The sequence below is a fragment of the Nuphar pumila genome, chromosome 7 (assembly GCF_984573655.1).
Source record: "Nuphar pumila chromosome 7, dmNupPumi1.hap1.1, whole genome shotgun sequence".
Classification (NCBI taxonomy): Eukaryota; Viridiplantae; Streptophyta; class Magnoliopsida; order Nymphaeales; family Nymphaeaceae; genus Nuphar; species Nuphar pumila.
This window is the reverse complement of record NC_143255.1, coordinates 43,061,959-43,076,089: the sequence shown is the minus strand read 5'-3', so window position 1 is coordinate 43,076,089 and position 14,131 is coordinate 43,061,959. Positions and strand designations below refer to the sequence as shown.

At 35.9% G+C, this 14,131-nt stretch overlaps 1 protein-coding gene across 1 annotated transcript in view; it reads left to right on the top strand.

Moving 5' to 3' along the window:
• LOC149832087 (sec-independent protein translocase protein TATC, chloroplastic-like) overlaps positions 1-11,627 on the top strand; it is a 52,738-nt gene extending 41,111 nt beyond the window's left edge. Inside the window, exons 3-4 of the mRNA XM_090014319.1 lie at positions 10,912-11,202; positions 11,287-11,627. Of these exons, the coding sequence (XP_089870445.1) occupies positions 10,912-11,202; positions 11,287-11,496 (501 nt within the window). The 3' untranslated portion in view covers positions 11,497-11,627. The remainder of the gene's footprint in view (positions 1-10,911; positions 11,203-11,286) is intronic.
• Positions 11,628-14,131: the final 2,504 nt, after the last annotated feature.

Sequence of the window (14,131 nt, the reverse complement as noted above, 5' to 3'; positions counted from 1 at the left end):
AAGATGAAACATGTTGAATTGGATCAACATTTTGTTAGAGAGAAGATTGAGAGTCAAGAGATTCAACCCCTATTTATTGAAGGCGAAGATCAAATAGCGGATCTCTTTACAAAGCCACTTTCAGTTGCTCGGTATTGGCATCTCAAAGGCAAACTGTCCATGGTGATTTCTACCCCAAGTACAGTTTGAGGGGGCATGTTAGAAATATGACCACGTTGACAGGGGTATTTCTGTCCATGTATAAATCTGTATATGTATTTGTAATATACCCATTATCATTAATGGTATTTTTGTCCAATACATATTTCATTATATAAAAGAGGGCGCGACCTAAGAGAATCACAACCCATTTAGTTTTCTATTCTTCTCCTTTTGCTTTTGGCTTTCTCTTGTTTTCTCTTTAACATGGCACAGTTCACGAGGCAGGTTTTAACAGTTTGGCCTTCACCCTGAAAATCCTCTAGTTACATTTTAACCAGGTCTCCCACCATGTCTTGAATAACTACCACCTGCAGACAGTAAATCAGTTCTTTCCCTTCCTCATATCTCATGTCCACACCATTGAATATACTCTCTCTCTCTCTTGCTCGCTCTATACACACACACACACATGCACACGTAAGGCTCTGTTTGGAAGCCGGTGTTGGTGAGGAGATGAGAGGGGTGATGGGAGTGGAAAAAGAAATGGGAGATGAGGCTGGAGTTGTCAACATCCTTGTGAAGATGCAGTTGAAAATGGCCCATCTCTACTTCCAACACCACTCAAGCACCCCATCTCCACTTCCAACACCACTCAAGCACATGTGGGGGTAGGTGTTATTTATTAAATCCTCATTAAATACCATCCCCCCTCTCATCTCTGGCTCCCAAACAGAGCCTATTGGATCATACTTGTCAGAGTGAAAATTTGTTGGCAGCTGAAAATGATTTCAGAACAAGTAAAAGCAGATGCTAAACGTTATTGTCTAGTTAAAAGGATATGAGGACAATTGAACATAGGATAGAAACACCTCCGAAAATATGATTTGTCATGATGTGTAAATTTATTATTAACGGACATATTTACTATAATTTTTTGGCTTCCACCTATCTAGCATTGATGCTTCAAAATCCCCCAGCAAACCTTGTCAATGCTGGTGCTTTTAGGTGCTCTGATATCTGGACATAATCATATTTGATATATTAGATACTTCTGTGCATGTTTTATGTTTTATTATATATATGTATGTATGCATAAAATATTTCAAAATTGTTTAAGGTATAAACTTGTAGTGAGCATGTTATCATTGTAATGAAATGGTGATCTTCCACAATGCACTTGGATCACTCAAAAGGAAGTGTCTAAAAGACACTTTAAGCAAAGCCCACAAAAGGGTAAAATGGAAAACACAAACATAAATAACACACTTTTATTTATGTAAGAAAATGCTTAAAAAGCATTACAAGAAGTGAAGTTACAAGAGGGGGCTGAACCCCTATTTATACAAGAGCAATGGGGAGAGCTCATAAGGAGCTCTCCCTTCTAGTCGTTGGATAGCAATCTAGCAGTTGGACTAGTTCCAACAACTAGATTGCTTGGTTGACCAAAGCCCATTATCTAGTTCTAAGTGAACTAGATAATGTAAATAACATAAAAAAATAAAAATAAATACAAATAAATACAAATAGGAAAAAATATATACAATATAATAATAGTAATATATCATATTATTATTATTATATTATGTATATGTTACATTTTAACACTCCCCTTCAAACTTACGATACAATGAGCGAAAGTTTTTCTAAAAGGAAATGGAATCTGGGAGCTACAAGAGGTTTGGTGAAGAAATCTGCTAATTGGTATTATGATGTAACATATGGCAGATCAATGGTGCCATGCAAGTACTCCTCTCTGACATAGTGGCAATCCATCTTTATGTGTTTGGTGCGTTCATGAAAAGTCCTTGCGATGTAGATTGCACTTTTGTTGTCACAACACATGCGTGAGACTTATGTTGCTTCAACTCCCATATCAGTTAGCAGTCGTCTGAGCCAAACAACTTCCATTGTGGTGGTTGTCATGGCTCTATATTCAGCTTCAGTGGAGGAAAGAGAAACCTTCTGCTGCTTCTTGCACTTCCACGATATGAGATATTCACCTAAAAACACATAGAAACCAGTGGTTGAGTGCCTATTATTAGGATCACCTCCCCAGTCAGCATCAGTATAAACAATTAAATCTAAAGATGATGATGCAGACAAGAAGAGTCCTCGTGAGAGGAACTCTTTAAATATCTTACAATACGTAAAACTGCTCCCATGTGAACAAAGGTGTGAGCATGCTGAAATTGGCTAGCTGTGTGTACAACATGTGCGATGTCTGGTCGAGTGATGGAAAGGTAGGAAAGTGCTCCAACAAGTTGTTTAAACGGAGTAGGATTCTCAAGTCGTTCTCCATCATCAATTTTCATTTTAACATTAACTACTTCTGGAGTATCTACTTTCTTATCATCTGTAATGCCAGACCTGCAAACAATATCAAAGGCAAATTTAGATTAAGATATCAAATACCCTCTAGGGGAATAAGCAACTTCTATTCCTATGAAATATCGTAATAGTCTTAGGTCAGACATCTCAAAATGAGTTTTAAAAAGAGTTTTGATATTGACAACTCCTTGTTTGTCACCTTCAGTGATGATCGTATCATCCACATAAAGAAGAAGAATGATGATACTTGCATCATATTGCTTAATAAACAAGGCAGTGTCAGTCAAACAAGAACGAAAATCAATATCAGTCATAACATAACTAAATCTGTCATACCAGGCTTTTGGTGCCTGTTTGAAACCATAAAGAGCTTTCTTAAGACGAAGAATTTTACCCTTAGGAAGACTGATACCCGACGGAGCTTCTATGTACACTTCTTCAACAAGACTCCTATTTAAAAAGGGCATTTTTGACGTCCATTTGAAATATAGGCCATTTTTTTATAGAAGCTAAAGTAATTAAAGTTTGAACTGTGGTCATTCGGGCCACATGAACAAAGGTTTCTTCGTAGTCGATACCATACTCTTGAGCATAGCCTTTGGCCACGAGTCGTGCCTTATACCTTTCGAGGGTCCCATCACTTTTGGTTTTGACTTTATAGACCCATCTACAACCTATAGGTTTATTTCTAAGAGGCAAGTCTTGGATGGACCAAGTGTTGGCCTTCTCTAATGCATCTAACTCTATTTTCATAGCTTCAATCCATTCTTCATGATTTTTTGTTTCAAAGTATGAGGAAGGTTCAACATAGGATTGAATTAATGCAAGGGCTGCCCTATACGAGGGTGAAAAAGATTCATAAGAGACAAATTTTTTAGGTCTAGAGATTCTAGAAGTCCTGCGATGAGGAGCTTCAGAAAATCTTTTTAACGCACATGAAGGTCGTTGCTTTCTAATTCTTCGTCTTGAATATTGTAAACTAACATCCCTACTGGTTTGGTCTTCACTATTATTTTCATAGATAGTAGGACTTTAATCATTGTCAGAGTTACATTCAACATCCTCTTTACTTGATTTTGAAGTTAAATCAATTAAAAAGGAATATTCAGTAAGCTATTTAATGAAAGTCATGCTCAGGATCTTGGAGACTTCTCCATTCCTTTTCATGAAATGAATCGTGACTTCATGCGTAAGATTCAAAAGAAAAAAATTGCAGAGGCTTTGAAGAAAATGAAATCAAGAAGGGCAGTTGGCCCATATGGTATACCTATCGAGGCTTGGAAGTGCTTGGGAGAGAAAGGTTTAGAATGGTTGACAAATCTTTTTAACAAGATTTGGCGGACAAATAAGATGCCTAATGAGTGGAGGAAGAGTACTTTGGTGCCTCTATATAAGAATAAGGGTGATATACAAGATTGCACAAACTATCGTGGTATAAAACTCATGAGTCATACTATGAAACTTTGGGAGAGGGTGATTGAGTCTAGGTTGAGCAAGATTGTCATGATATCGGAGAATCAATTTGGTTTTATGCCTGAAAGATCAACTATGGAAGCTATACATCTTCTTAGACAACTTATTGAGAGAAATAGAGAGAGAAACAAAGATTTGCATATGGTTTTTATTGATTTGGAGAAGGCATACGATAGAGTACCTAGGGATATTCTTTGGTGGACAATGATGAAGAAAGGTGTTTCTCTCAAATACATTAGTATAATTAAAGATATGTATGAAGGAGTAGTAACCAATGTCCACACTTGTGGAGGGGTGACAACCAATTTTCCTATAACGATTGGGTTACATCAAGGATCTGCTTTAAGCCCTTTCCTATTTGCTATAGTGATGGATGAGCTTACAAGATCAATTCAAGAAAATGTGCCATGGTGTATGTTGTTTGCTGATGATATTGTTTTGATTGATGAGTCTAGAGCTGGGGTTAATGCTAAGTTAGAATTATGGAGACAGATATTGGAAGCAAGAGGTTTTAAGTTGAGTAAGAGCAAGACAGAATATATGGAATGTCGGTTTAGTAAGCAACGAAGTAGTGATGGGAGTGTAGTGAAGCTTGGTGAGCAAGAAATACCGGTGCATGATTGTTTCACATATTTGGGATCTATCATTCAAAAGTATGGAGAAATTGATGGAGATGTAAATCATAGGATAAAGGTTGGGTGGATGAAATGGAAAAGTGCAACTGGAGTGTTGTGCGATCGTAGAATGCCATTGCAGTTGAAGGAAAAGTTTTATAGGACGACTATTAGGCCCGCTTTACTATATGGTACATAATGTTGGGCTGCCAAGAGACATCATATTCAAAAAATGAGTGTAGCTGAGATGCGTATACTGAGATGGATGTGTGGAAATACAATAAAATATAAGATTCGGAACGAGGAGATACGAAAGAAGGTAGGCGTTGCACCCATTGAAAATAAGATGAGAGAGAATCGTTTACGGTGGTTTGGACATATTCGGCGAAGGCCTAATGATGCTCCAGTTAGAAGGATGGAGAAATGGGAAAATATATTAGTTAAAAGAGGTCGGGGTAGGCCTAGGAAGACATGAATGGAGGTGATAGGAAAGGATATGAATGATTTGAACCTCACCGAGGACATGGCATTGGATAGAAATGATTGGAGGAGAAGGATTCATGTGGGAGACCCAGAATGATTTTCTTTTTTGGTTCATATCGCCGACCCCAATTGTTTTGGGATGAAGGCGTAGTTGTTGTTGTTGTTGTTGTTGTATTCAGTAATATTCTTGGATTTTTTACTTTAAAAAAAAAATTCTTTTTCAAGAAAGGTCACATTTCTTGACACATATAATTTACCATTTTAAAGATCATAGCATTTGTACCCTTTTATTTTTTCAGCATATCCTAAAAAAGCACATGGGATTGCACGATGAGAGAATTTATGGTTCTTGTCTGTAAATACAAAACATTTGCAACCAAACATTCTTAGTCTGGAGTAATCTGGAGCTACATCATAAAGTTTTTCAATCGAAGATATATTTTCTAAAGAAGAAGATGGCATTCTATTTATGAGATAAGTGGCAGTTAGAGTTGTTTCAGCCCAAAACCCTTTAGGCACTTGACTTACGATTAGCAAAGTCCGAGTGGTCTCCATAATGTGACGATGTTTGCGTTCTGCCAGACCATTCTGTTGAGGGGTATTTGGGCAAAATCGTTGATGAATAATGCCGTATGAATTAATATAGTTTTTAAATTCTCCATACATAAATTCTCCCCCTAAATCTGTGCGAAAAATGAAGATATTGTTTTGAAATTTGTTTGTGACCATTTTATGAAATATTTGAAAGTGGAAAAAAACTTCGGATTTATGTTTAAGAAAATAAATCCAAGTATGTTTAGAAAAATCATCAACAAAGATGACATAATATGCAAAACCGCCTTTAGAAATAACTGGTGCAGGTCCTCAAACATCCGAATGTATTAACTCAAGGGGTTTTGTAGAGACAAATGTTCTACTAGAAAATGGTAATCTTTTCATTTTACCAAGAATGCAGTCTTTACAAGCAAAATTTTTAGATTTACAAAATTTTCCCAAACTTCGAAAGAATTAGATTTTAGACATATGAGGATGGCCAAGTCTTTTATGTCATAAGTCTGTTTTCAAATTCTGAACATTTAAACAAAAAACATTTTTTGGTAGTTCCAAAAAGTCCATGTAATATAGCCCTCCTTTTCTATGGCCTTCCCCAATCAGCTTCCCTGACTGACGATTCTGTATCCAGCAACCATCAGAAGAGAATGATATATTACGTCCATAATCAGAAATTTGAGAAACAGATAAGAGATTTAAATTTAGTTTTGGGATATATCTAACTTCTGGAATACAAAAAGTTTTGTTTATTTTAAAACATCCAATTCCTTTGATTTCGAGAGATGTTCCATCTGCTGTAAAGACTTTTAAAATATTTGAATTATTTTTAAGACATTCGGATAAACATTTATAATTTGGGGTCATATGAAATGAGGCACCAGAATCTAAATGCCAAGGAAAGTTACCTGGACCGGATACAGATGCGACTGCTGCTCCAGTTGAGGCTTCGGCGGAAGAATCTTCATAAGTTGAGTCATAGAAGCGGGTGCATCTTGATCTTTTGGCTCGGCTTCAACTGATGCAACCTTATTTTCATCTCTTTTCTTTAACTTTGGACATTGAGGCCTATAGTGCCCCGGTTCATGACAGTGGTTTAAAATAACTTTTCTTTTGTCAAACTCACCATTCTGCCTCCCAAAATGAGGTGGCCTGTAAGTGTGAGTATGATTCCGAGGCCTAGATACATTTAGGACGGTATCATCATCAACTTTAGAGAAACTTTTTTGGAAACGATTTTTCTCCATTGTTAATTCTTCAATAGTTTCTACAATAGAAGGAACTTTTCTCCGGTGAAGGAGGGCCGATTTGGTGGACTCAAATTTCGGTCTTAATCCAGTTATAAACTGGTAAAAGTGTTCAGCATCGAGTTGCTTTTGGTGAAGCTCAATGTCTTCGGCACAATGACATTTTGGTTCCAAAAGAGATAGTTCTTTCAAGAGTTCGGACAACCCATTGTAATATTCACGAATTGATTTATCTCCTTGAGTCTTCATTCGAACATTCTCTTGAAGATTGCACACATGCAATATCTTTAAGGAAATAGATATTTTTCAAATATTCTCATGCCTTATTAGCATGTTCAAACTTGGCAAGACTGGAACATTTTTTAATGTCAACGCTATTGATAAGCCATGACATTATTTTCGCATGTCCCATTCTTCACTCTTTCCACTTTTTTTCATAGGAGGCTAGAGCCTTGATTTTCTCCTCTTCTAATAATGGGACCTCTTTATCTCTCTCTTTCTTAGTAAGGGATAGTTTAGGTTCCGAATCGGAACCATCCACAATCCCCCATAAGCCTTTACCCCATATATGGTGCTTCATGATTGAAACTCATGTTACATAATTTGTGTCGCTTAATTTCATAGGGATGATGGTGACTTTATCATTGTCATCCATCATTTACAAGAAGAGAAAAGGAAAAGATAAAAGAAAAGAAATGAAAAAAATGTGAGAAGGGAAAGAGATACAATACAAAAGATGTTGAAGCACTTCAAATGATGTGTTTTGCAGCCAATAATGAAGTGATAAAACACTTCTCTCCAAGTGACTAAACACTTTGCAAGAATAAGGTGATAACACACCTTTTGCACAAGGGATACGAAAACCGAGCCAGCCTTTCTCCAAGATCTAATAATCCCGCGGCTTTGATACCATGTAATGAAATGGTGATCTTCCACGAATGCACTTGGATCACTCAAAAGGAAGTGTCTAAAAGACACTTTAAGCAAATCCCACAAAAGGGTAAAAATGGAAAAAACACATAAATAACACACTTTTATTTATGTAAGAAAATGCTTAAAAAGCATTACAAGAAGTGAAGTTACAAGAGGGGGCTGAACCCCTATTTATACAAGAGCAATGGGGAGAGCTCATAAGGAGCTCTCCCTTCTAGTCGTTGGACTAGTCCAACGGCTAGCAATCTAGCGGTTGGACTAGTTCCAACGACTAGATTGCTTGGTCAAGTTCCAACTGGAACTTGACCAAAGCCCATTATCTAGTTCTAAGTGAACTAGATAACGTAAATAACATAAAAAAATAAAAATAAATAAAAATAAATAAAAATAAATAAAAATAGGAAAATCTATATACAATATAATAATAATATATCATATTATTATTATATTATGTATATGTTACATTTTAACAATCATCTGCATGTGACTATGGGCATTAGCAACTCCTAAAAATCAAACAGCATAGCAAGGAAAGGAAAAACTTCCTCGCTAGCTGTTCGGCTCAGTCACTATCATATAAATTTATAATCATAAAAATAGCATTCAACATAAAAAACAATGAGTTAGCTTCTTATAGTGTTCAGTATCAAACAATTATCACAAGTTAAGTTTTTATAATGAATTAAGGTACTGAATCTTATGACTCAGTCAGCGGTTTCCACGGTAACTGTGAAACATGTATCACATTCTTTTGTCAATATGCTCAATTTGGGGAAACAAGTTAGAAAGTTGCAATAGATGATCAATTTGTTGACATCTTAATGTGGTAGTTGGACCGTGGTAACAAGTTTGGGGTTTATGGAAAAGGGCATGGTGGCTGTTGGCTCGTGGGTCACTAGGATCCTCAAGGCCCTCTTACACTTAAGGCGTTTACACATGCATGCATTTAAAAGTACATATACATATTTTTTATGTTTTTGAATCTTTAAGTGATAAATACAAATATGAACATGTGTGAACTAGTGTTAATGTATTTTGGTTTTTGGGTTGTATGGCTCACCGGAATTACAGAACTATCAAGCTCTAGACCCATAATCCAGTACAGGGGTCAGCAAACATGTAATCTTAAATAGAAAATTTAGTTACCATGCCCATGTCCTGGTGCAAGGCTACATCCATAGTGTGTTGGAGTTCATTTTACAATGAATTGGGCCACTTGCAGTTACTCTCTCTTCTAGTTTGGTCTGCAAATGATGCCCTAAAATTCAGCTTTTCAGACATACCAACTTCCCTTGTAATGACTCTACCCAACGTACTGGGATCCTTTGTCATTTGTCGGCCAGTGAGCTGCAACTGACAAGTCAAAAAGTTGGCATCTTCGGTTACTATATTGTTTACCCTGACAAAGTTCACAGCACCAACATCAGGCATTCTATGAAATTTTGTATTTTAGTTTTCCAGATTGATGAAAAAGGGTGGAAGAATAGCTCATGAATTTCTAGGTAATCAAGCAGCAGGCTTCACCTGATTGGCTATTTATTCTAGAACGTATCTGCATCATTTGGGTGGTGACGGGAGTCAATTTCTAATAAAATGTCACAAACATTTTTGAAACTCTAATAAATATGTCTGGGGTTATGCACTTCCTTCTTTAAGCAACAAATGAGTCAAATTGATGATACTGAGCTGAACTTTATCCAAACAGATCCTCAAGAGGAGACATTTAGAGATTTAGAAAAGAAGTCATACACCAATTATGAAATGGAGATCTTTAGAGAATATGAATTTGATGTGGACAAATCTTACCTTTTCTTTTTTCTAGTGTGTGATGAAAGAAAAACTAAAGTTAACATTTAAAGACAACTTTTGAATTCGAAGAAAAAGGCCATGTATTACTTTTATTAATTGTGGCTACAATGACAAGAAAATTATAAGAACCAAGAACACTACTATTTGGGGATCTGTAGCATCTCCAAGCCATTGCGTGATGTATAGTAAAGATCGGATTTCAACATGGATATGTGTGGGTTTGAGTCCTGAGTGCTACCACTTCATGGAAAGGGAAGAAGGCTGTGACCATCTCCAGTCTGCCCCTTCCCAGCAACCGAGAATATGAAAATTTGCTGGTTATGGTACTTAGGATTTCCTGGCCTTAGATTAATGAAATTAAATATCAGATAAAAATGTACTTCACAGACGATAGCTTAGTTTGGTATGTATTACATAGAAGTTTGAGGATAGCAAATTAGTAAAGTCAATATTGATGGTTGAGACTGAAATTGGATTTGTTGAATTCCTTCCTTTTGAATTAATTTAAGACCTTTATAATGAATCTACACGATGATTTTGTAAAAACATTCACTAGGTATATAACCCATGTGATGATACTCTTCTAATGTAACAGTTTCATTATCTGTTTGGAGTCTAAACTTCTGTAAAAGCAATCAATATTTATCTGGAATTTCATTTCAAAGAATTTGCTGTCAACACCAGGGTTGATGCCAGGTGTTCTACAACTTGTACGACTCCTCAGATGTCTACTAATCATGCATGATTCTGTGGGGCATGTTAGCTGTAGTTGCTTTATAATTTATTAGTTGCTCTATGGTCTCCATGTACATTATAAGCAACAGTGACCCAAGGCTTCCGTCTATTGATAATAGTGACACATCATCATCATCCCAAATAAAGATTGTGCTCATGAATTTTTTATAAGTCCAACTACGATTTCTTCTTCAATGGGCCATATGGTGGGCACTGTAAGCACCAATGTGGGCTTAAACGCATATATGACAAGACCAAAATACATGCATGTGTGCAGAAAACATCATCCTGGGTGCTTCATGTTTGGTGTTTGGATGTGCTTGTACATATTAAGGTTTGCGTATGTGGGTATTTTTTTTTGTTAAGTTGCTTGAATCTCTAAGGTTTGCGTATGTGGGTCTTTTTTTTTTCAGTTGCTTGAATCTCGCTCAAGTCAGTTGGACGATGATTTACATCAGCACTTTTTTTGCTTCAGTCTAGCATCTTGTTTGTTTTTCTTGTTATCATTACCTCACAATCAAGAGTCAATTTTTTCACTAGGTTTTCATTGCAAAATTTGTGACTTCAAACTCGCTGATGGAAACAACCTGAACATTCAGGTCTCTGGATATTGTGGCATTTTACTGGGGAGCCCTGTCATTCTTTATGAGATAATTGCATTTGTTGTGCCTGGATTAACAAGGGATGAAAGGAAGTTCTTGGGTCCCATTGTCTTGGGTTCCTCTGTGCTCTTCTATGCTGGCATCGGGTTCTCTTATTTAGTTCTCACTCCGGCAGCCTTAAACTTTTTTGTTAATTATGCACAAGGGGCTGTGGAATCTCTGTGGTCTATTGACCAGTATTTTGAGTTTGTTTTAGTGCTTATGTTTAGCACAGGCTTATCTTTCCAGGTATGTGTTTGAATGCTGTTTTTTCATGCAAATTTTGGTTTTTATTTCACGTGCAAATTCCCTCATGTGTTCCTTCATTTACAGGTTCCGGTCATACAACTTCTCTTGGGTCAACTTGGTTTAGTTTCAGGAGATCAAATGTTGTCTATCTGGAGGTATGTCGTGGTCGGGGCAGTGATAGCGGCTGCAGTCCTTACACCATCAACAGATCCATTGACGCAAGTATTATTGGCAGCCCCACTGTTGGGTCTTTACTTGGGAGGTGCATGGGTGGTGAAGCTCATTGGCCGTTAGCTATTCTTAACTGTAACAAAAAGAGGCATATAACATCATGCCAATGTACTATATGCATGCAGACAAATAATCAATGTAATGTATGCTTCATGTAATTCTTAGTCCTCAATTCAAGCCCCTCAATTACAGTAGCTGGAAACTGATGCATGGAATGGAACCCAATGTCATAAATTTTCAATTACTATTGCAGAGCTTGAGAAACCTTGACAAAGCCTTCAAGGGAAATTCATCATGCATAATCTTTGCATTGTAGATATACATATAGATAATACATATTTTTATGCATGATTTGTCGAAAAAATGAATTAAAAACCTATTCTTGTCAATGTTTTTTGAGAAACTACTTTAAAATTGAAAATGAGAAAAAACGCTAATTTCAACCTTCCCTGCGTGTTTTAATTAGTTTAGGATTGAGTATTTCTAAAAATCAATTTTTAGCAAGGTAGTTTTTGAAATTTTTAGAAAATTAAATTTAGTTTTTAGAAAATTTTGTTTTGACCTAGAATCACACTATAAAATATTATACTTCAGAAGAGATGGAGTCCTCCCTTGGGAAAAATGCATGCCCCTTTCTTTTCCTCTCATCTTTGTTCTTCCCTCTTGAATTTCGTTCGATCACCTGTTCTTCTTCATTTCTTCTCTTTTTCAATCTTGATTTCATCGTTCTTCTGATCTATGCTATCGCCGGTGTTTCTTGCCTCATTGTCGGAGTACATGTTCAACCAAGGGAGTGACCGATTCTTTTTCTCAACCCCTCAATCGGAGACGGACCGTCAAGGTACGTTTCTTCTCCTCCGTCTGTTTATTAGATTAAAAAATAGTTTAAATTTATTATATTTTTTATTCGTTAAATCCGTAATATAGTTTAGTTTTCTGCATACATTGGTTCTTGTGTGATTATTTTATTTAGCGTAAATTAAAAAGTTAACTTTCAGCAATAGTTAGATTATAGAATATTGTTTCATTTTATTGTTTTTGTGTTTTATCTAGCCTAAATCACGCATAGCATGAAAACATAAACAGCAAGAACACTGATCTACGTGATATATTATTACGCAAATCAGTATGAATGTGCATGGGTCGCATTAGCGTGCATGATCTGAGCCACACGAAATACCGCATGCCATCAATCTGATCGGATTGAGGAAGCAGACTGTTGCAGGGCTTTGCTCATACAGATCGGTGCAGATTTACGAGCACATGTCATCATCGATCTGTGCTGAATAGCGGTTTCTGGATTTAGTGTGTAGTGGCCGTTAGGCAAAATGCAGATCTTCGCTCAACGTGGTGAACGGCAGCCTGCTAGAACAGCACATTTGCATTGCGAAAACACTACTAGGAACATCCAGCTGTTTGTGTATTTCACGCACTGTTCACATCGGCTGAACTGCATATACCCATAATCCAACATCAATCATGCAATTTATGGTTCTACGTGATTGGCGTTGGATAGTTTCCAAATCTGCATAGATATTGTTGCGTGCGTGATTTAGTTGACATTTTTTTTGGTTTATTAGTTCTGCTTTAGTATAGGTTTTTATTTATTGTTTAGTCATACAATAGCTATTTGGTTACATCAGTTCTAGTTTAAATTAATTAGATTAGTAATTTTTGCTTAGTTAGTTTTGAATCCACGTTCTTTTAATTTAGTTGGAATTAGATTAAGTTGATTTGTATTTAGTTAGATTTAATTAGTTTGTTAATTTGTCTAGCTAGATTTAACGTTTTCTTTTCTTGAATTCGAGTAGTTAGTTTATTAAATAGTTTGTTACAGTTAGTTTTACTTTTTGTTTCTTGTATTTTTTGTTAAAACTAACATTAGTTTTAGGGATAGTTTTTTGTTTGTTTTGTGTTTTTGTTTTTTGGTGTTTTGCAGGGAAACATTTGCGTGTGCGAAAGAAAAAAAGGCCCTTCGAGCTCTTCAAAAAGAGCCCTTAGAAATATAAAGCAATGAATGCAAGACATTTAAACATCAAATACCAATAACTCTTGGACTCGACTGAAGCAGTGTATATCAAGGGACTAGACCACAAGCAACAGAAGACCCTTTGTTTATTCTTTTTTCTTTTCTTTTAGTTTTAGGGCCATTTACTTTTAAGTGGGTTTGTAATAAGACCTGTTTATTATTTTTGAACCTTTTGTTGAGGGTAACTCATTTTAATTAGTTAATTATTTTTAATTTAAGGCAATAAAGATTGTATTTCTTTAAAATACAAAGTTATTCATTACGTTCTCTGAGTTCGACCCGGATCTCACTCTAGTGCAAGCCAACTTTTATTATTTGGTGTTTGGCTTTCAAAAAATGTTTTATAAAAAATATATCTTAAAAAAAAACTATAACAGCGATCGACAAACGAGTATTAACTTTATTGTCTCATGGTTGTTCATGTTTTATTTAAGACTGTTAATTTCCTTTTCTGCAAATTATTTACGATTGCTAATTTATGTTCCTTGCTTATTAATTAGGAGTGTTAGTTTGTTTTTGTAATTAAGATTTGTAAAACCACATTGTTTGTTATCTCTAGAGCCAAGTTTATTTTTCTTGCTCAACGCACCTAGTAGGCTACCCTTTCATAGGTGACTCTGCATGATTGGTACCTTGCATATAGTTTGATTCTTGCAAAATAATTGCTTA